Raw genomic sequence first — 23,400 nt, forward strand, 5'->3', positions numbered from 1 at the left:
TGCTCTGTAGAGCATGGATTGGGAAAGGTCCATCACCCTACTCTGTTAATTTGTATTTGATTGCCTTATGTTAACCCATCCCCATTGGAAGGTTCAATCGGTCAATCAACTTGAGATGCCCCATGATTTATTGTTATTTTCAGAAGTAGACTCTAGGCTGTACTGGTAACGATAGGCATCAAAAGTGTACCCTTTATTCGTACTCGAGGCAGGCTTGTGCCCTCTCATAGCAGATGATTCCCCTTAACTGGTTTCCTTCGCTGGAGTGTGTGTCTGTGATGAACGTTGTGCTGGTTTACATGCCAATTGTATGTAGAGCCAGGACACCATATGCAAGTTGAATTATGTTAATAGAGGACTCTATATAGGTATGCACAAGATGGTGTGTTGGCTAAATACGCAGTGGACATTAGAAACAACAAGTTATTTGTTTTAGTGTCCCTGTCTGACACTGTAGTTAGCGGGTGGGTTGGGGAAATACATTTAATATCCAATGAAACCATTCCCCTTCTCTGTCCCTAAAAAACAACATTCCTGCTTCCCACTGTTGTGCCGGGCACAGACTGGCAACCATGAGAACTTTTCAGAGAATGTTTGGGGCCACTCTTGAAAACACCGTCATCAAGAGGTGGTAGATCTGACTTCCCCCAATCCTACCAATAAAGGCACTCTAGAGCCAATAGTTTGGAATTCTCCTGGACTTTCAAAAGGCTTGGTGCCCCAATTTCAAGAGAGGTGTGTCCGGCACAGTGAAGTTCTACTGCTGGTCCTCCCCTGGGGTTGCAACTTGAGAGATTAACACACCAGAAACGAAAACATGCCTCCTGTCGAGGATGAAATGGGCAAAGAGAAGCCCAGGTCAAACGTGTTCTATCTAATAAGCCAGTTAGGAAGGCATATGCTGGCTAAAAGTATCAAAGAAGCTCATTGAGTCCACAAGGGTTGAGGAACTAATCTTCCTGACGAAATGGTTAGCCTGAGCTGTATATGAACAGCTTTATTTAACACAACTTCCCGGAGTCCATTATGTCCTGACAGAGCCCTAGAAAAACCTGGGGGATTTCCCCCATTAAGCACATTTGGTTGAGACTGGACTACAGTGACTAGAGCTGGTCATCCTGAGTTCAGAGCTAGTCACTAAATTGTGTGAGCCCTTAAGTTTCATAATACAAAGAAGTTCTCTGAATACCGCTGAGAAACTAAAATCTTTGTTCCGTAAGATAACAATGTCCACGGGGCCCTCACCTTATGAAAACTGTAGTACATAAATACAGTAAAAAGGTTTGGGTCGCATCTATGCTCCAAAAGTTGCTAATCTCTTCAGGCTTTTTTTGTATAGAATCTGAGTTTAAATACCCTATTTCACTCACCTGTAAATACAGATCTACTTTACTCAGAAGTGATCGCTTTGACTGGACATTAATCATAATGTGTGTTATTTATTGTGTGATGCTAGCTCTGGGATTGGAACCTACTACACCTACAGAGGCAAGTGCCTTAGGAGACTTTGTCATCCAAATAGAGAGCATCAGTACTGCTGGCACTAGGTACCAGTGGTAAACAACATTTCACCATGGGTACTGCCAAGTAATTACCAATGCACTAGAATCCCAAGACCAGGGTTCCAGTCCAGCGAAAGGATGCCAGAAGTGAGATCCTTGTGAATATGTTGGGTGAAGCGCAGGGAGATCAAGAGCGATCCAGCCAAAAGCTTCTCGACTCCTCCAGCAAAGGTTCACAGATGCAGGGCACAGCAACTTAGGAGGCTGATGGCAAACCTTCATCCTGGTTTAGACCTGTGTTTATTTAGGTCAAACCAGTGTCCAGTCTCGAAATGTTGCTTCAGTAGTCGCATTGGGTAGCTGGGCGATTTCCACCGAAGAGTCTACACCTCCCAAAGAGAATAATGAGGTAGCTCCATGACGGGGAAACGTCATTGGATTCCTGGCAGTATACTGGGAGCACAGTACTGCCTAACCACCTATGGCTCTATCCAACTTGTTGCCACTTTAAGACTCATATTTGTCATACTTAGGCCCTTTTCCTCCCACTTTATGCCCCAGAGCCTGCATCCATATATGGTATGGTAGGCTGTGGCTCTCATCCAAGTGGTACAAGTAACATCATGAGGTCTCAAGGAGCACACTGTGTACCGAAGCAGATTCAGAGCACAGAAGCGTCGCTGAGGGTGGACTACTAGGATAACCATGGTGCCAGGCTATCATGGCACCTTAGAAATACTCCTGTGAGAGCATCTCACAACCATGTGGCCATCCCTTACAAAGTGCTTCCTGTGCACCTCGCACTCTAACTCACAGACACTTTACACAAACCAGATATCTCTCCTGGAAGAACAGTAGGCCAGTTATGAATAATAAAAATGCAAGTCACCCAAAATCCTGCCACTAATGCACATCAATGTTCTGCCCGAAAAGTAACTATAGATTTTGTGCATCTAATTTGAGGTGGCTATACCCATGGCACTACAATTACCACCTCAGGGTGCCACTTCTTGTAACCTTTGCACTTTAGTAGTTTATATTCCTTAATTCCAATTCTCTGTGGCGTGACAGGAGCTCGGAGAATACGGCAATTTGTGGAAAACTCTAGTGTTCGAAAACATAAGGCAAACAACGGGAAAACTTTAAAAGATGTTCTTGCACCATGCCTGGTCAAGAACAGAAAATGTAGAGAACAGAGAGTGCCCGAGCAGGTGAGTGCAGCACGGGAAGGGGCAGACTGTGCAAACGGACTTGTTTTTGCTGCATTAGAATTCTCCTCTCTACTGCCCTGCAGCAGAGAACATCCCCGAGACCTACAAACAAGGGGGATGAGGACGAAATGTTTTTGGAATATGAGCGGTCAACAGACGATTTCAACGACATGTTACTTTGTTCAAAGAGAAAACGCGATGTTAAAATACATTTCCAACTGATAAAAACCATATATACATGTTCTTGCATCCTTAGAAATGTTTTGCACAGTGATTTGTTTTGAAAATTATCGCCTGTCTGGTGCTAGGTACAATATCACAGGCATCCACATCAGAACCCCTTTACTGTGGTGAACATCTTTCTCTTGCTATACTGCAAGTTAGGCATTAACAAAAACACAAGTGATAACATGTTTTACTGCCTGTCCAGATGTGCCAGAGGACAGTCAATTCCATACATCATCTGGGGAGCTTCTTTGGTTAACACACTACATTGATGCTCCTGAAAACCAACATTACCATGGCCACAAGTAGCATGCTAAGCGATGAGTTGACAACAAATCCTTGTTGCTCTCCATACTGACATCTCAAGGTCCAAAATCTAGGTTTGGACACTGTTCCAGTTGCCCCTTGCAAATGGACGCAAATGGATTGGTTGGCAGGCACATCCCCGGGCGCATGAGATGATATCAGTGCTCCCTCAACATATTAAACATGGTGGCAATCAGTCACAGGTCAGCACAGGTACATAGTCAGTGTATTTAACGACAGGCGCGCATGACTTTGAAAACGTTTTTGTCACAATAGACACACAGAGGTGAAACATGCTCTCTCTTTGGAGAAAAATACATTCAATTGTTTCAAGTATTATTTACTATATAATCAGATTTAAAGATAAAATGTCTTCCACTGCCAATACCAAAGGATAACGCATGAATACTGAAAATATGAAGTGACCTCCACCTTGCTAGCTTGATCAATGAAGCTCACCAACCTATATTTTTTTTAATGCAAATATACATCTACATAATATTTAGCAAATTCCTTACTTCCCTTTCTGGTTTATGCACATGTATAAAACAAACAGTGTGTGTGTTTTTAATAGCCAGGGATTTGCATACTAAGATAATGTCGGTGTGCTGCTGTGGTTGTGCAAATGTCGGGACTGGGATGCGGCGAGACCACAAAATGGCTGCTTCTCTCAGTCCTCCAGCAGCATGCGCCATTTTTCTCCTCTTTCAGACCTGCAGGAAAGAGTAACTCGCAGCATGACAAGACCAGGGCCCTGTCCCTTATGGCTTATTTCCTGGTTTTGTTTTATTGTTCGGGCTGCAGTTGATGTCCCTCATCAGTAGTTCACAGTCGGCGAGTGCATCGTCCGGCAAGTATTTCTTCATCATCTCAATGGTCTTCTGGTAGGCTGTCTTCTCCTGCTCGAGTGATCGTAGAAGATTCCTCATTTTATTCTCCCGGGACAAAATGCTTTCGACATTGGATTCCAAGTTCTGAATCTTCCCATGAGCTACCTGTTTTTCAAATGAAAGCAATAAAAGTGCATTATTTATATGACATCGTTAGAATAAAAAACCTTGGTAACACATCATTCCACACCTCAGTTCTATACAGCATCTAAACAGGAGGGCGGGCACAGGAAATTAAAACAGAATATGTATAAGATATAATTTGCTTCTTCAAATGTTTTGGCAAATGAAAAAGACGCAAAGGCACTTTCGAGGATATTATGTAACTAGTGTGTTTATAGCATCACATTGCCATTCCTAGAATCTTAAGAGCTTACACGCCATCCTGCTCGTCTTGAACTCTAGGCAATATTTGAATAAGTGTATCAGCCATCATAGTGTACTGAGAAATGGAAAAAACTTCGAGTGGTGTCTTCATGTACTACAGTAAAGGTGTGCCTATATACTGAGCAAAATTGCAAGTTCTGTGTTCAGACACTTTGTCACGTTATTTTCGATCCTATTACAGAAAAGTAAACGTTCTTGTGATTCTAAATGTGTACTTTATCTGTTACCTGCAGTTTCTCCGCTAGATCCATGTTCTGTCTTTTTAGTTGGCTGTTCATCCGTTCAAGTTTGTGCAAGGGCTCACTCTCTTCACAGGTATTAGATGCTTCTTGTATTTCATCTTGGAGTACATGGTACTCAACCTCATAAGCATGAAGCTGCTTGGAAATATCCATATCAAAAACCTACAAGAAAGTCATTATAAGAAACTGCATATACAAATGGCAAAAATGCTTTTACAAAGCAGAAAAAGTGCCCCTTCATAAAGGTACAGAAATGGAAATACATTTGCTCAACTAAGACATAGTTCAAAATGGTCCTCTCCTACATCTCATGCCACTCTATTGGTAGCAACAAGGACAATGATGCTTTGCGTTACTATGTATACAGGCACTTTATGCGACATAAATTGTATTTAGTATAAAAGGCAAAGATAAATTAAGTCATTAAAATTAATTTACAGTTATGCTCAACAACTAGGACTATGCATCTCAAACAAGATAGTATAACAAAATGAACAGCGCTAACATAATAGGTCTCGGCTACCAATAGTTAAAAAAACTTAACACTGGGAAAAAGCGAACTAATCAGAAAAGAGGAAAATGGAGTGCAACGTCATTGACGGCTAGGTGGGATCTAGGTAATGCATCATTATCGTAGACTCTCATATTCTTGAGATGTTCTCCTAAACCTGACTGTTGACCTCAGCACTCAATTGAAGCCACAGATTCTAATGTCTGCCCTGGTGCTGCCAAATTCTATTAGAGAGACAATCTCACCCTCTTGAAACATACGGAGTAACATTCCAGCCATTGGTCATGTCTATCACGGATGCTTGTGTATGGTGGCTGTACAAAACGTAATATGAATAAAACTGTGCTAAACACAATATCATGATAACACAGTTTGCAAAGACAAAGAAAGGAAAGCAGTAAAGGCAACTGGATACAGAGGAAAAGCTCTCCACTTTACAGGGCAAGGATGAAGACAAAGAGAACAATTGTTAACTTCTCTGCTTTGAAAGGGTGTAACAAACTGTAAAGGAATGATGAATTTGTACATTAAACTGGGAAACAGCCTTTACAACGAGGTTTTTACCTTGTTGTGCCTTTACCACACATTTTTTTACCACGTATATTTTTACTGTGAACATGCATTTACAACGCATGCCAATACCATGCGTTTAAGGTAAGTTGGGGGGTCTCCCGCCACAAATACATGGTTTTTAAATCTAAAAACAATGCGTGCTATTGTCATGTGTTGTAAATGCATATTCGCGGTAAAAACATGCGTTCTAACAAATGAGTGGGAAAGGCATGCAATGTATTTACCTGCGTTGTACGACCCATTAAACCATATTCTGAAGGTATAGTTGAGAAGGTTTCTTTATTTTTCGTATTTTCCACAATTTGTTCAGCCATTCAAAGTATACAAAAGCATGGATATATTTTTGGGAACATTATTTTTCACTCTTATTTTCCTATTCATATTTTATTTTACCATGGAGCCACAGTCTGCATGTGTCCCTGGGGACATGACAGTTCCAACTGCAGGACTGAAACACACTCTCAAGGGCTGTGAGGATCAGGAATGCTATTATCAAATTAGACAGAAAAACACAGGAAAAAAGGCAGAAATCTCTGGAAAGCTGGCAAGATTGCGCAATTTGGCAAACAGCTGCAATCCAGCTCCAACCTTCAGTGGCATAAGAGGCCAGCAATTAGAACAGTCATCAAAAACGATGAAAACAGAAATGCAATCAATGGAGCTGGTACAATAGTCAAAATGTCCTTCCATCTATATACTAATAGTGTCTAATACAGTACAAACGACTCTGGCAGTTTTAGAACTATGATCACCAACTCACTTCTGTTGTCACGACTGTAGTGACGAAATACTGAAACAGGTTCAGTTCAAGGAAAACTTGTTTTGTTTTCAATGATGCTGTGAGAGGCTATCTGTTTTGATGGGAAGTCCTCTGCATGGCTCTGACGAGAAGGCTCCCCTGCTCAACGTAGTTTTTCCTCTACAGCCTTGGTGTTTTTTTTGCAAACTGCGCCAGACAATCATAAGATCTCACTGTGAGATGAATGTTGAATGGACCAATACCCTAAAGCGGTTCTCTGCGGTGTGCCTCTCTTGAAGTAACTATTGTCCTCTCTAACTGGGATTCATGGGGCTGATAGTGGTGGTTGAGTGACCAGTAGTGAATACTGCTTGTGGAGAGAACATGTCTTTGGAGAGAAGATGCTGTGTTCACCTTGTCAATAAGAGTTTTGGCTTGTCAGAGGACTGGAGCTAAACTTAAGCAAGGAGATATGCGGTAGTCATCAACTCCAGAGCACAAGGCCTCCCTATCTGGCTGCTTGTGGACTACGTAAACCTATCTCTAGCAGCATCACCTCAGGGTCTAGGGGAAGAGTTGTCATCAAAGCTTACTTTGGTGAGTGTGCTTTGGCATTAATCCATTTGTGCTGGACTGTAACCTTTGTGCGCACTTCAATTGCCTCCACGAAGCCTTGAGGACCCCTAAAAATCCCCCTCGGGTCTGAGATTATCAGAGAAGCAGGCTCCATCGACTGCAGACAAATTCGTGGCACATCTGCAGAGAAATATACCACAGAACTCTTGATTCATAAATAAAGTATTGACCTGATACCAGCTTTGCTGTGGCCTGTTCCCTGGTCGGGTGCACACCTTGGTACCAAAAAAATACATTTCTGTGAAGTATTTTGGTCTAGCATAGTGATTCAGGGGCACCAAAACCAGATGTAGTCCCCCAACATAGCCTTTAGCCTTGTAGACTTCCATGGGTTGTGCCCAGCCACCCGGCTCTGGATCCTGTCCCCTTGGCGCTCTCTGTCACCATTTAATTTGCCAGGCTTTGGAAGGACTCTCACTTGCATTTTGAGAGTGCAAATGGCCATCATACTGGCTATGCGTAATTTCGTAGCAAGTGCCTCAAAACCCCATTTAACTCTTGAAACACTAAAGAGCAGCACAAATCTCAGGAGGGTAATAAAGGAGATAAATGTTTTTCTTAAGTGTAGCAAACTGGCGATGGCTGCCTTGTGTCCTACATGAGCTCTATCTCGCGTGGGGCTGAAATTGTGCACAGCTTAGTTGATGGCTGGGGCCGTGCTCACAAGCATGAGGTGGGAAGACATCTCCACTGTAGTAAATTGACAACAATCTGTTAGCCTAGACCTGTACTCACAATGTCAGGAACTGCAATAGCATGTTATGTAAGCATTTTCCATAAACTACAACGTTGGAGCTTAGGGGGCGGGCACAATGATAATGTTTGGGGGACAAATCTCTGGGCCTGGAAAGGTGCTACTGAGTTGTGCTTTCTGATACCCTGTGTATCATTATCTTATGTGTAGTATTTAGCTCTATGAGTGGGTTAACACTATTCATTTTGATGAAGTAAAACACTAACTGAAGTGATAACCTTGAGTGTTACTACAGTGTTTCACTGTGCATGTGCTCAATCTCTAACCCTCATTTATTCCTAAACAAGCTTAGGCCCACTCTGCCATGCTACCCAGAATATCAAGTTCTAAAGGTGAGCACTTGGTAATCCAGTTTGCGGTCAAATAGTGTTGTCTGCCCATGATACCAGTAGCAAATGACTCCAACTGTTACAGTAGGAGCCCAGGAACCCCCAACAGTCCTGGATCACTCATATTGACTTCGAAAGCTCCATTCAGGAGTCTGAAAGACTAGGTTCTGGCCCGGAACCTTCACAAAAGGCCTACGTCCACATAGTATTAGCTCTTTGGTCCTCTCACTACTATCCTCTGAAGCTCAGACCTTGTAGCTTTTTAACAGAATGGTTCTATCATTTCCCTGGATTCGTGGGTTTCAGAGGTCACAGACATGGGATGCACGGTATTAGGTAGATTTCTAACTTTTGCACCTAGAGCTGGTGAATTAGGTTTCCCATTTTCATTATGTCATGGAGATTAGGAAACCACACACAATGAAGAGGACACATATGAGATCAAAGTGTCACAAATAATCTCACAGTGTTTCCACTAGCATTGCCCTTGTAATCTACACTTCCTGGAGCTCACTGATTTTGGATGTGCCACTGTTAACTTGGACATTTTAGTTACTGCTACTTCTCATAAATTTGTCAGGTGAAATAAATCAAGTGGTGCATGAGTGCTGTAAATTTCCATCATGGCTTATCATTGCATGATATAACTCGTAGGAGTTGAATCTGTCCTTTAATGTGCCAACAAAAAGATCTGACAGCAGGGTTGCTAAAACAACCTGATCTCCAGTTAAAGGCACCAAACATTACAGAACGCTTGGCCACATTCCAAGTGATGTTTCTGTTCTTGAAGAGAAATCATACCAAAGTTCAGGCTTCAAAAGCAAATTGTAAACCAAGGTGTAAAGGACACACTCTACACGAGCCATTAATAAGACTCTCACTCTGCACTATACCAAAACAATGGTGTTCAGAAACCCAAACGGTTTGAATGACCTACCCAACTGGGAAGACATTTTTTAAATATGAAATCACAAAAACTTAGTCAAGAGATTAAAGGCCGAACGTGGCTAGCCAGGTGGATGGAAGCTGACCTCTGCTGAGAGTGCTCCCATAGGATTGGAAAGGTGTTAGCAACCGGGACATTTGTCCTGTTGATCAAGACCCCTCATACCTATATCAAATTCCAGATGTCACTGAGCTGTTCTGGAATCTATACTCGTAAAGATGGCCATGATCGCTGTTGGCAAGACTGGAATCGCTATTTGGTAACTGTGACCTCATGGAAACATCTGATGAATATTTTTCTCTGAACCAGATGAAAGGGAATACCTAACCCAGTGTGCAAAGCATCAGTGATGAAACAGGGACTTTACACTACTAGAGGGGCCTACCTTCCCCTTCTATGGGGAGTTTCACCAGACACCCCAAATACAAGGATGCTGATTCCCGGATCTACCCTTGATATGGCAGGAATGCAGAGTGACTTCAATACAAGTGACATTGGGCTTTCCCTGAATCCCTCCGTGCAAGATAACAGAATGTTCCAAAGAGTACTGGTGACAAAAAATTACAAAGTGGAAGACAAGGATCTATCCTTACATGTTTACAAAGAAACCTACATAGCTCTCAGTGAACGTAGGACTTCTTTTAGCCTAGGGGTCGATCCTTGTTGGACTGGGATGAGGACAACTTAAAGAAAGAAGGAATGGGATAGTTTTTAAGGAACAAAATGGCCCTCCTGACTTTACTGAAGGCACTCCTCAAGAATACTATCCAAAACAGAGACCAATATAGCCGCCTCCTTTAATGCCCTAATGTGAGCTCTCGGTGCAAAAACCTCTGAGTTGGAAATTAAAATGTGCTCCTTAAAGGACAATTTCAAAAATAGGGGAAAGGCAAACAAATACAGACTGGTCATCGAGCCTAGAGCATCATAAGTAATTTCAAAGGATAGCTGTATTGTGTATTGTAATGCTGGAAGGACACAGGTGGAACCTCTCAAGAATGCCAAGGAGAGGCCATGATGGGGTCCTAGAGATGGTAGATGACCAGGTGCCAATGATGCAAAAGTTTAAATAGAGACCTTTCTTAAAAACCTACTGGCAGCAGAAGCAGGACATATTTGCCTAAATAGAGTGATCAGACTGGTGTTTTATAACCAGTTGACCTCTTTAGAGAAGCCCGGCCAAGTACTGGATACACTCAAAATATGTTGTCAGTGATAAACTATTGAGTAAGGCCACCACAAAAAGGAAATTCAACTCAGCACAACAATCTGGGGAGCTTGGGGTAAGGGCCTACGCCAGGGGGAGTGAGGCAGTTTTCACAAAGACACACATTTTATGAGTAATTGTTAATGTGAAATTATTCTTCTGAAGTTGGTTACATTCAGGAATAGTATTCCAGAGACATTGATTAACTAATAAAGCACAACTCCAACCACTGTCTGAATGCAGCGACTGCAAAGAGATTACAGGACTCAGGCCACAGAAATGAGAAAGAAGAGCATCTTAAGTGTTTTCTGCTAATCTAGTATGAGGCATTTTCCCACAGGACTATAATGCAGTCATGTTTTCAATTCAACACATTCTTACATACCCAACAATTGGCATTCCTGCTAGTAGTCATTTCTTTAAAGGTTTGGACAACTTAAACTCAGAGAATAACGATGGAGTACAAAGAATTAGGAGTGCCATGGAGAGATCTATGGTCGCCAAAGAATTTAAGATATCTAAGAACACAGCCTAGGTTGTCTTGTCATTCAACACTTAGCCAATCAGGGTTTAACCCTTTGGAAGAACAGGGGCCATTTCTCTGTAAGCTCATACTTTAGTTCATCCCAGCTGCAAGAGAGGGACAAATCCTTAGTCTGTGTTATATAAATGGTCATCCTGAGTATCCCATTCACATAATTTGACCATGCATAATCCTAGGGACAAACACCTTAGATTAGTGTGCAGTGCAGAAAAGGTGGGGGAATATAGAAAACAGAGGTGTACAAATAATTTGCTGAAGAAGGGAACAGATAAAATTATGAAATCAAAAGAAATAAATTATCAGTTTATACATATAGAGAGAACAAGAGAAAAAGCTTGAAAGTTGAGAAAGTGAGTAGTCCATCTCGGAAATAATTTGGACTTGGACGTGGGAAGATCAAAGAGCAGCTGCATTGTTATCATCTGACAGTTAATGAGGTATGCAGATACTTTTGAGGGATAACGAAAGAAAACATGTCGCGAAAGACAGACACAGAAAAGAATATGGAGGGAAGAGAAGGTAAAATATATTTTAAAATGACACTACAAATCAACATGTATGAGTTGCCCAATAAATGCAAAGCAGGCAAACATAAAAAATCTGCTAACACATAGTTCTTGTATCTTGTATACTATCCCAAAATACTTTGTAGCTTCTCAGATTTGAATGTAAACAAATGTGCTGTTGATTCCTTAGATAGAAAAGTAAAGGGTCAAGATAGACAGAAGAATAAATCTTAGACCCGGTTTTTAATATAAACACAAAATCCACCAAGTACAATTTACCTGGCTAATAATGGTTTCCATCTTTGACTTGCTCATATCTGGTATGGTGATCTTAAGGAAATCCACGATGTTCTCAAAGCTCTCACATTCCATTATAAGTGCCTCATGGTTACTAAGTAGACTAAGTGCAACTTTAAATATCACTTCGGTACCTTGAAGAAAAATTATATCTAAAAAAAAGTAGACAAAAACATATGATTTAGTAGTTTGAATTGATGCACATTACTTAACAAAACATGTTATTTGATAACTAGGTATGCAAAATCTCACGACTTCTGACATTGCAACCCATCTTTTAGATCACAACTTTCTGGATAATTTAGTCCATCTAGTTTATTTTATTAATTCATCTTATTTCTTTTTTTCTCACAAAGGCAACCAGTTGACCATGAAGGACACCGATTATGGGCCGAAAATGTGACCAATCTCAAAATAAATTTTTACTACTCACTGGCCTCCAACTAGATTGGGGGGTTTGCTTTCTGTTGTATTCCTTGTGTACTAATGTTAAGCCAACACAACACAGTGTCGTACTGGCAGATGTGCTACGCGTACGGCAACCGAAAACAGAAGCATAGTAACAGCTAACTTTTGAGGGAAAATTCTCAAATACGCCATACACCAGAGATTAAGATGAGTGCCTAAGGTATAATACTTGCAAAGTTAATATATTAGTAAATAATGTATGTAGAAGAGGCCACTGCTGCTCAGCCGCCCAGTTCCCAATTGTGGGAATCAGTGCCTCCAGCCCTTTACCTAACCCACTTGACTGTGTATTTTCTCTTTCCCCTTGTCAGTTTAGTTCGTTTATGGTAATCACATTTTTTAAATTACCCAAAAACAAACAAAAGAAACATCACTATTACACCGCTGCATCATACAAGTATAAATAAAATACAATAATATTCATTAAAACATGGTAGAACACTTCTAAAATCTGCAGCACTTTCAAATTCCCCCAGGGATGTCTTTTGCGCTGGTGGCGCCTGATGCAACGGTCTTTTTTGGTGCCCCCCGCCCTATGACCTCCTTTGCCATTAATTCTCTCACTACCAGTCTCCAACCCTGCACCTCATCTCTCCATAGCCTCTCTCTGACATACATTCAATTTTTTATAGAGCTATTCATAGTTCACTCACACTCTCTTTTGTGATCTGCATGGTATGCGTACTTTACAGCAGGCATATTAAACCTCTGCACTACTTTATCAAGTGCCAAAACTGCCACTGAGCAAAAAATCTGATCGCTCACCAGTAGGAACATAAATCACCAAAGTTATCTTGACATGGTTATTGTTACCTGAAAACTGATGGAGGCACAAGGAAGTTCATGTGCTTTTAAACCAAAAGTTATTTTTAAACACTGTGGCACCCACCAATTTCAGCCCCAGGTGCTACTGCACCGGTTGCACCGCCCTGAAGCCAGCCCTTTCCCCATATATGCCGCAATCACCAATACTTATGCAGATGAAGTAACATACTATTAAAATTAAAATACACACTGTAAATTTACCCACAACAGCATGTGAGTCCCCCCTTACCGTTCAATGCTCCATATTGTTATAGTTAATCCATTTATTAAAAAAATGTCCATATATTTGTTCAAATAGGAAAACATTTGAACAAAGATTTCATGTTATATTGCTGAAAATAATAATTTCTGGACCCGCTCAATTTCAGTTTTTCCAACATAATACTTCTTAATTACCCATTTAAACGGCCTACCGTGCATCATACTTGACAAAAGAAGATGCATGGTAAACTGCCTCTCATTAAACATGGTACAGGCTTCATTAATGTTCCATCCTAGGAGAGTCTACTCAACCATTTTAACAGCAAGGTTTGGGAATCCGCCAGTAAATTATAAAAAGATGATCCCTGCAAGCATTATACTGTTTTTTAAAACAATCGTTGAGGGTAAACCCAAACCTACAGTGAGGGTTTGCTGCATTATTATTCACTGAGTTGCTGTTGCATGTTTCCAACATTAGAAAATGTAAAATGTGACATATATCTTTGTTTACAAAGAGGGACAACATTGCCATTTTATGGTGCCAAAATCAGAAATAATGTAAAGTTGGGAGGTGCGCACCTGAAGCTATTCTGTGGCCGGTTTTAGAGGTTTACAATATGAATAAGCAACATCAAATAGAAAATTGATGATCTTTTGGCAGTAGGCTCCCAATGCAGTTGTAGGGATTCCAAAGTGAAAGTGTTTCTGCAATCACTGATTCTTCATTATCGAATAACGAGGTTCCTGCTGCTGGAAATAACTCATAAACCATAACCAAAAGGTACCACACAGGTTCAATCAGAGGGGTTTAAACTAACCCTGGGCGTAGTGGGCGTAGTGGGGCTCCGCGGAGCTACGCGGAATGGGCGAGAAGCTACGCCCACTCCCGCACTCCGCGTAGCCCCACTACGCACCTCCCTCCCGCTCTCCCCTACATACATTATTTAAGCAACTACCCTGAATAATTTTTTTTTAAAGCACTTACCTTGTCCGGGGCTCGTCCGGGGCTCCCTCTTTGAATAGCGTCCTTTCCTGGATACCAATGCGCATGCGCGGGCGGCCGCGCATGCGCATTTCTCCCGAGAAATGCGCATGCGTGGGCGACCGCGCATGCGCATTTGTTTCCAGGAAAGGACGCTATTCAAAGAGGGAGCCCCGGACAAGGTAAGTGCTTTAAAATTGTTTTATTCAGGGTAGTTGCTTAAATAATGTATGTAGGGGAGGGCGGGAGGGAGGCGGGTGGCGGCCGACTCGGCTACGCACACGGAGTGGGCGTAGTGTTGCCGGCTACGCTGTCTACGCAAAATGCGTACAAGGCAACACTACGCCTACTCCGTGGGCGTAGCCGAATCGGACGCCCAGGGTTAGTTTAAACACTGAAAATGAGAACGTTGATGTGAAAGAAATGCATGACCCATCCCTGCCATGGTGTCCTGAGATGATGCTTCCAAACGTTTGCTGTTTAGAAAGGAAGATTTGGTCCATTAGGTACCCATTGCGAATAAAATAGAGAGATCTCAACGCAAGATTGCTTAGCAAGGGGACGGTGTTCCCCGAAATGCGTTACGGGAATAAAATCTAGCCCGGAGAATGGATCCCCCGAGGGAGCGTTTAGATTGTTGTTTAAAGTATGTATGTATGTATGTATACACATACAGAAGTGAAATGGAATGTGGAGATTCTGACTCAGATTCAATGGCCACTAGCATTTAAAGCTATAATCGTAAACCTTATCTCTGTTATGAAATACTTCTCAGTTTTTGTGCCATAGTATGTAAACATTTTATGTTGTGGTTTGACAGTTAAATAAATGTTTAAGATAAACAAGTGGAATTAGCCACAGCTAGCTTCCTTGGACTGGAATTTGTTTATTTATTTAAATCAGCCAGCCTAGCAGGAATTTTGCATTTGTAACTTCATTTTCAAGTGAATGCTATTCAGGACCATTGGGCAATCAACAGAACTAAAAAATACCTTGCTAACCCTAAAATGCCTGAATAATAAAACATTATTTAAACATTTCAATCATCCAAGAAGTGGAATAAGCATATATCCCAGACCTTTTTGAGTGGTTTATTGTGCCCCTGGTTATCAAAGTTGGGAAACAAACTTGAACAAGGCATTGAAAATGGCTAAACATAGTTTGACAAAGTTTAAATAAGATTTCCACTCCCTGAAAGTAGACCCTTAAGTGTGTTAAAGATGCAGCAGTTTAAAACTGCTTCACAAATAACATTAACACATTGGAATCTCTGGATTATGATGTTAAGAAATCAACTTTGAGGTATGGAATTAGAACTAACGTGTTAACTGATTTATTTCAGGAGCAATATGTACACCAACACGACCCAAGTTGTCAGAACATAACACTGCCACCCAACTGGAGATGGACAGAAGATATAGTCACAGAAAGCCTCAGACTTCACTCTGAGAAGCACCCTCCTGAATAATTTGCTGAGACACCCTCAAAAGCATTTCAAGTCCATACTAATAGTCAACTGAGCACTTTAGAAATGGTAATAACGGCATAGCATATCTTTTCATTCTACCCTTTCCCAAATATGTATATTGAAGGAACGGTATAACTTACCAAACACTCTGGCAACAAAACCCAGAGGAAACTGAGAAGCGAAGAGTGTCAAAAACCAAGGGGCAGCGTAAAGACTTGGGCTGATCTCATTCTCCTCCAGATGATTATAAAGGTCTCGGTGATAGTCATGGAGAAGCCTTGATAGCTGGTACATCTGAATCTAATGTATAAATGGAAGAACAGCAAAAAGAACAGAAGCCTTTTAGTTTTCTCCTTCAAAAGTATATGGGACTTCTTAAAATCTGAATTCACCATCTTACAGATTTGCATTTCCCATTCTTTTCAACATTAGGAACATAAAAATATGAGGCAGTGTGGAAAAAGCAAAACATAAACACGTCAAATGTGACTGTAGACTAAAAATATTGAACCTTGTTTATTTTTTTGCAGCTGCAATGACACATGTAAATATTTTTGTGGGCATGGATTCTACAAAACACATTGTAATCTACACTAGTTTATGGGAGCACCAGTTATTGCTCAGAACATGGTATACATACATAGCATTGGCATCTGTTAAATGTCACAGTGGAGGTGATGAGGAGAGCCGTGTTAGCAATACAGATAGCCTTAAATCTGCCTCCGCCTGAAATCCACAATGTGAGGTCATTTGGACCCATAAGAAAAAAATCCTTTTTATTTTTTATTTTAGACCTCCTGGTTTTTGGATGTCTTCTATGAGTGAGCTCTCGCTAATGGAGTACCGTCCACTAAAAAGTCTGTTAAAATGTGTTTTGAGCTATAAACGCCAGTGCACAACAACTGAAATCAGGTCTGCGGCTGCAAAGCTGGGGTAAGAAGCTCTGTGTTGGTTATATGTGTAGACTTACATCCAGGTGTGTACACATGTGAGGGAGGTAGACGGTTGCCTGCCTCAGCCTTGTACCTGTGCACTGGAAGACCTGTGGCTGATACAACGCCATTTAAATAGATTTTGGCCCGCGTAGGCTGTATAGCTCGAAATCAAAAAAGATAAGGTTTCCATTCTTTTTGGCTGAACTATAAGTCGATATAGTTTTACTGTATTTACACTTAGGTGAAAAAATGCTTTCATGTAAGTTTGTACAGGCTCAACATAGAAAAAAACATTGATGTGTCTTTTTGTATGTTTCTAAGGGTTCCAAAGAAATATTCAACGACAGAGCTGTCCTCAGTGCCTCTGCTTATGTATTTGTACTATATCCCTGAATTAGCCTTAATTAGATATGAGTTTTGATCTACCTGTTAATTACTCTACTGGCAAGCTGTAACAGACCCATTTGGGAGGATTCAGTTTCCCTTGAAAGATTTTGGGGACAGAGATAAATCTACATAGGGCGATTAGCTGCCATTCTCCGACAAGCCTGGGCATGTTGTTTTTTCGCAGAGGGAATGGGCGGGCATGTAGAACTCTGGTATAACCCACACCACTGATTCAATTTGAAGGATGAAAACCTTTTTTGGGTAGGTAGAGTCAGGCTCAAAGAGGAGGTCGTCAAGGCGCCTGCTTGATTCTGCCATCCTGAAAACTCCCAGATTGCTGTGCGGGTGGCTGGCTAGCCTGTACATTGCTCCCAACAAGCATCAGTCAGTTGTGGAGAGGAATGACTCTGCATTTGTCCTTGATGCACTCTGACTTCAGAGCCAGAGGGCACTGGCTTCGTAAATTCTGAAAAAAGAATGCCTCTTTGCACCACAGAGGCCAAGTTCTTCCTAGAGGACTCACTGGTAGTGGTACCCCAGGTTCCGGCAGGGAATACACATGCCCTGCAAGGAGCTATGAAGCCAGGGGTTTGGGGACGACAGAGAGGGAGTGTGGTTTACTTCAGACCCTGGGCCATGGGTGTATCAATAACTGGGGGCTGGAGAGCAGATCCAAAAATATCTAAGCTGCTGATGAAACGTTTTTACATCTTCAGGAGAAACATCCCAAAATTCAGAGTCCCAGAGGCCCTAACTTGACAATCGGGGTGGCCAAAGCATGGTGCAAGGAGTAAACAATTAGGATCTTTGTGACCTCGGATATCTCACTTTACTTTGGCCACTTAAGCAAGACATTTCTTGTCCGAACGGCGCGGGTCTCATGATATTGTGTTTCTGTATACACTACACTGGGAGGCCATTACCATTCATTCATTATTAAGGCTGTATGCTGAATCACAGTTTTTTCCACTGTTACCAATGTTTATATATGCACTGGACAATATCCTCGTCTAGGATTGTCACAAAGAGTGGTATTCTCTTTTCATTCTAGATATACCCCGAGGAAGGGCAATGCATTGGGGTTTGTTGTGAAAACTAAGTGCAGATGTTCGCACAGAGTAATGGGAAGTTAACATTACAGTTCATAAAATATGAAGACAAAGCCAATGAAAATATAAACATGAATAAACAATGAATTGGACAAAATTCTGATTCAAGAATTTATTATTACTACTACATTAGTGGAGTGTCAGAGAGGTGCAATTTTTCATCACGCCGGAGAACGTCTTCCTCACATTGATACAAGACACATCAGGATCAGGAGGTGATACCAACTGGCACCCTTATCATTAGGACCGCAGGAATTTTACGTTTAATAATTCAACGAACACTGAGAGTGCGATTGCAATCCTCATATCGTGCATTATTTATGCCCCAATGGTGGCGTAAAAGTGTGGCAAGCCTTCATCAGTAAGCCCCAGAATATTTTGGGGCTTATTTATGAGAGGCTTGCATTGCCAGAGTATCACTTTTTTTGACCCTCCAGTGGCGCAAGCCTCTCAACCATACCTTTGAGACGGTGCAAAGTCACCCTGCATGGCTTTGCATCGCCTCATAGATATGGAGTAAGACATAGCAGCGCAAGTCACTGCTTTGAAATAGTCTGTGTCAAGGAGGTATTCCATGGGCTTTGTGTGGGGTTCCGACACAACACCCATTGATTTGAAGCTGCCCCATATTTAGAAAATCAGGTAAACATGGGGAACTTCAAAAACAGATGCCTCCCTGGCTGGTCATCTGCTGGACCCTGTTTTTACTAATATTTCATCCCTCACGGTCCAACCGCCGGTCCCTATGGTTTGGTCTGACCACTTTTTAGTCCCCTTGGCTATTCAGGGTACTGTACCTGTGTGCAAATTAGACAACGCTCTCTCCCTTAAACGTCCGTGGCACAAATGAAACTGGGATCAACTCCAAACCCATCTTTCTGCTACTGTTCCGGTATTACCGATGGATGCTGACAAGGCTAATTCAGCCTTTTTGGATTGGATCAATCAGCCGCTGGATAAGCTGATCCCAGCTAAATGGTCCCTGAAACGCACCTCCAAATCTAACCCGTGGTACAATGACAAATTAGTTGTGCTGCGGAAAACCTGTAAAAAACGTGAAAGGTTTTGGAGAAGGGACTTTGACCCATTATCTAAAGATCGCTATCAGGATGCTGTAAAGATCTATCATAAGGCTATCCATACTGAGCGCGCTGCATTTTACGCTAAAGAAGTTAGTAACAGCACCAATCCCGCTAAGAGTATCTTCTCAATTGTCTCAGGTCTTAAAAAACAGAAGGGGGCCGTCGGCCCACTGATTACCTCGAACAGGCAATGCGAGGAGCTTGCCTCGTTCTTTTTTTAAAACGTAGAAGACATCTATAAATGTTTTCCCGCGGCCCAAACCGGCTGCCCTGAGATATCCAATAATGGCACGATCTCCACCTTAGAGGTTTTCCCTCAGATTCAACAGGTCCGTTTACTAGCCCTCTGCGCTAAAATTAAGTCAGGTTCACCGGCCGACCCACTGAAACCTGAACATTTCAGGAAAATGTTACCAACTATTTCTCCTCTCCTAGGTCAAGTGATCAACAAATCGCCCAGCTTAGCTGTCGTGCCCACAGTATGGAAACAAGCTAGGGTGATACCATTGCTCAAAAAACCCTCATTGGACTTAAAAAAACAGAGAACTTCAGGCCAATTTCATTGCTTTCATGGCCTGCCAAGTTCATGGAGGCATATATTAACTCCATTCTCTTAGACCACTTGACCGCCAATAATACTTTAGATCCCTCGCAAAATGGCTTACGCCCCGGCCATAGTACTGAGCCCTTGGCGGTGACAGAGTATCTCTGGACAGCGATGGACGCAGGACAGACATCAGCACTGATCCTTCTGGATCGCAGTGCTGCATTCAACACTGAGTCATATGCAACCCTGTTGCGCCGTCTGGAAGAGGCTGGCATCGGTGGCCTTGCTTTGAAGTGGCTAGCATCATTTCTCTCCGATAGGACTTATCAGGTGATTGCTCCCACTTTCTCCTCTTCCGCCTTCCCCATCAAACATGGGGTGCCACAGGGTTCTTCTCTGAGCCCTCTGCTCTTCAATTTGTATGTACAACCTTTGGCTGTAATTGCCCAGAGCAGAGGACTGGCTGTGGTCTCCTATGCCGACGACACTCAGCTGGTGGTAGCCCTCTCGTGCAACTCTAAGCACGACACCTCTAAGTTTCAAGGCGATCTTGCTGTAGTTGCCGGGTGGATGACAGTTAACTGCCTTCAGCTGAATGCCAGCAAGTCGGAGGTGTTGCTGGTGGGTAGGGTTCATGGGTTATGGAATGAGTATTGGTGGCCCACGAACCTAGCCCCCCCCCCCCACCCCCTAAACAGGTTGTAAAGAACTTGGGGGTTTGGATGGACACCTCTTTCAGTTTCCAGACCCAAACGAAGAAGGTGGCGGGCAACTGTTTCGGTTTGTTGCGCGGACTTAAACCTATTTTGGGTTTCTTTGATGCCCCGACCAGACAGACCATCATTCATACCTTGATTACATCTAGGCTTGATTACGCGAACTCTCTGTATCTGGGGGCTAACAAGGTGGAAGTACACAGGCTACAGAGAGTACAGAATGCCACAGCAAGCATTCTTCTGGGTCTGCGCAGAGTCTGTTCGGTGACTAACACAATCCGCTGCCTTCATTGGCTGCCAGTGGCTCAACGGATTGAGTTCAAGGCTCTTTGCATAGTCTTTAAAATCTTGAGGCTCGCCTCCCCTAAAATTTTGACTGATCTGCGCTCTTTTTACATCCTCTCCGGTCACAGCTTCGTGCCATGGCCCAACATTTGCTAGTGGTCCCTCGGGTTAGGAGGACTCGGGCTGGAGGGCGCTCATTCCGGTACAGAGCAACTATTCTCTGGAACTCACTGCCCCTCCATATTCGAGGCCTCAGCAACTTCCTCGAATTCAGGAAAGCTATCAAAACTTTTCTCTTTCCCACTGTGTAGGTTGCTCTGGTTCCCCCCTGCGTTGTGGTTGCCTAATTGCTGTTAGCACCGGGACGCCTCTTGGCTGGGGCAGCTGTCGCGCCCTACAAATCTTTTAAATAGAATAGAATAGGTGTAACAAGTAGAGATGGTTTCATTTCTCTCCTAGTTGTTTCTTCTTTCCATGTGTGCTGCATTCTGCAGCTCACATAGAAAGAGAAAAACGCTTCTCTGGATTTTTTTTGTGAAGGAATGTGCCCCTTCCTGTACAAAAACAATCCTGCCTATGTTGGTGTAAGGCAGCAATGTGTGTGCCAACGCAAGCGAAAAGGACAGGAATGCATCATATTTCAAAATACGCCAATTCCTCATAAATTAGGCCCATTGTTTTTAGCTACAACTTTGACTACACCCCCAAGCTCACTGACCTTTGGTTTGCTAAACACTGTTTAACATTAATTCCCTACAGTAAAAATGATTTGCTGTAGGAATTGGGGGCGTTTCTAGTGGTCGATAGTTGTCGGTGATGAAGCACACAAGGTTCTAGAAATTTTTGTCAGAAGGGGGGTCCTTATGCCAAAAAAAGTTTACAAGGAGGTCTCGGCATCAAAAAGTTTGAAGATCTGTGCTCGAAATTGTCAATGAGTCTGACCATGATCTGAAAGGGATTGGTTCATGTGAAGAGCTGAAGGCTAAAGCTAGTAATTTATGTAGCCAGATAGATATTAAACAAAGGAGGAAGAAGGTTATGTTATCTGGAAACTCCTAAGAAGTACACAGAAGTAGTGGCATTTTCTTTCAGATGGGAAGGAGCAAAACCATTCAAGTGGCCAGTTTCTAACGACAGCGTGGTATTGTGCAGATCAACACGTAGTCTTGGTCGACGGCATCTAAAAGGACACTGATTGGTCAAAATAAATATGAAGACCAACACTGTTGCTGTAATTTGCCAACCATCACTGACCGGTAGCAATGAGAATGATTATGTCCCCGCTGCCAAGCAATACCATGCCTGCAGTGGGTGAAGAGGATATTAGCTTGCACCACACATGATTAACAAATACATGGGGTTCACGTCTAGTGAAACCTTCTGTGACTAGATAAAGGTTCAGAATCTTACCTGCAGCGACACCATATCAGGTCGGTATTGTTTACGGAAGCCCAAGTCATACATGAGGAACTTCAACATTTCAAAGGCTTGCTCTTCACTCATGTGCAGGAGAAGAATGCCAGCCACAAAACTGATGCCTTGGCAATAGCCCACTTCCTGGTCCAGCAAGGAATAGGCTTTCAGGAGATTAAACAGGGAGAGCTGCCCCGCTCCCAGCTGTGCAGAAAAGTACGGGTGAGTTGGAAACGTCCGACCTACAGGGAAAAACACAAAAGGACATGCAATTGATAAAATCAAACAACAACAAACCCAACAGAACATCAATAAATATATTGTATTTTATTTTTGAATAAGACAAGGCTACAGGTTCAAATGAAATCACATTAATTATGTTCTTATTAAAATGGCACAAAATTGCCCGTTACAGCAAATGCCTGCATTGTGATATCTATAATGCACATCACAGAAAATATCAAACATCAGAAAATGTAACTCTATCCAAGTCAAGTAAATGTTATTGAGACTGTACATAATTGTTTAATAAGAACGACCCATTTAATCCACCAGAGAGATGATGAAGCCAAAAACGACTCTTTATTTAGGATGACTGTAGATTGGATTTTATTTGGTAAAAATATTTAAAAAATTCTCTGCAGACAAACTAAAGGGATAGATTCATGTGCCCTAAGAAGCACAGAACTGTAGAGTACGTTATAACCATTTACGTCCGCATGGAAGTTCACCTGTGATTTCTTCTTTTATTTCTTTTCAGTAGTGAGGGCTGTTACTGCTGGCTCGAAGGAAAGTTTTCATAAATATGCTTGGCACATTAAACCTTTATTAGTGGTTTACTCACTTGTGACATTTTGGACCCTACGCATAAAAGTAAATGTGCCTGCCAGGAATTCACAAAGACTTGCAGGTGTAAGGTTTAAACCTGTTTAAAGGCGCAGAGCTCTCTGCTAGAGTTCCCCACATGTTCAAATCACGCTCAACAGGTGTGACTGAGCGTTCCAAGGCGTGATTAGCCGAGGAAGATAGTGAACGCCCACAAACGTTGACAATTGGCGGCATTCGCAAACTTCTCATTATCCTTTCCACGCTGGAAACTGTAAGAACTTTAGTCTAGCCAAGGCCTAAATTAACTTTTTCCGGGGTAGGGTGGGGAATGAATCCACCCCAGATTTGA

General features: G+C 42.2%; 1 protein-coding gene across 4 annotated transcripts in view; it reads right to left on the minus strand.

Annotated features, from left to right (window-relative positions):
• Positions 1-3,505: 3,505 nt before the first annotated feature.
• Positions 3,506-23,400, minus strand: part of TBC1D4 (TBC1 domain family member 4) — a 656,292-nt gene continuing 636,397 nt past the window's right edge. For all 4 annotated transcript variants that reach the window (XM_078657429.1, XM_078657428.1, XM_078657430.1 and 1 more), the window contains 5 exons: positions 22,221-22,465; positions 15,890-16,049; positions 11,788-11,957; positions 4,749-4,925; positions 3,506-4,239 (listed from right to left, as the gene is read on the minus strand). In XM_078657429.1, coding sequence (XP_078513555.1) covers positions 4,006-4,239; positions 4,749-4,925; positions 11,788-11,957; positions 15,890-16,049; positions 22,221-22,465 — 986 coding nt within the window. In that variant the 3' untranslated portion in view covers positions 3,506-4,005. The remainder of the gene's footprint in view (positions 4,240-4,748; positions 4,926-11,787; positions 11,958-15,889; positions 16,050-22,220; positions 22,466-23,400) is intronic.

The sequence above is a fragment of the Lissotriton helveticus genome, chromosome 8 (assembly GCF_964261635.1).
Source record: "Lissotriton helveticus chromosome 8, aLisHel1.1, whole genome shotgun sequence".
In the NCBI taxonomy this organism is placed as follows: domain Eukaryota; kingdom Metazoa; phylum Chordata; class Amphibia; order Caudata; family Salamandridae; genus Lissotriton; species Lissotriton helveticus.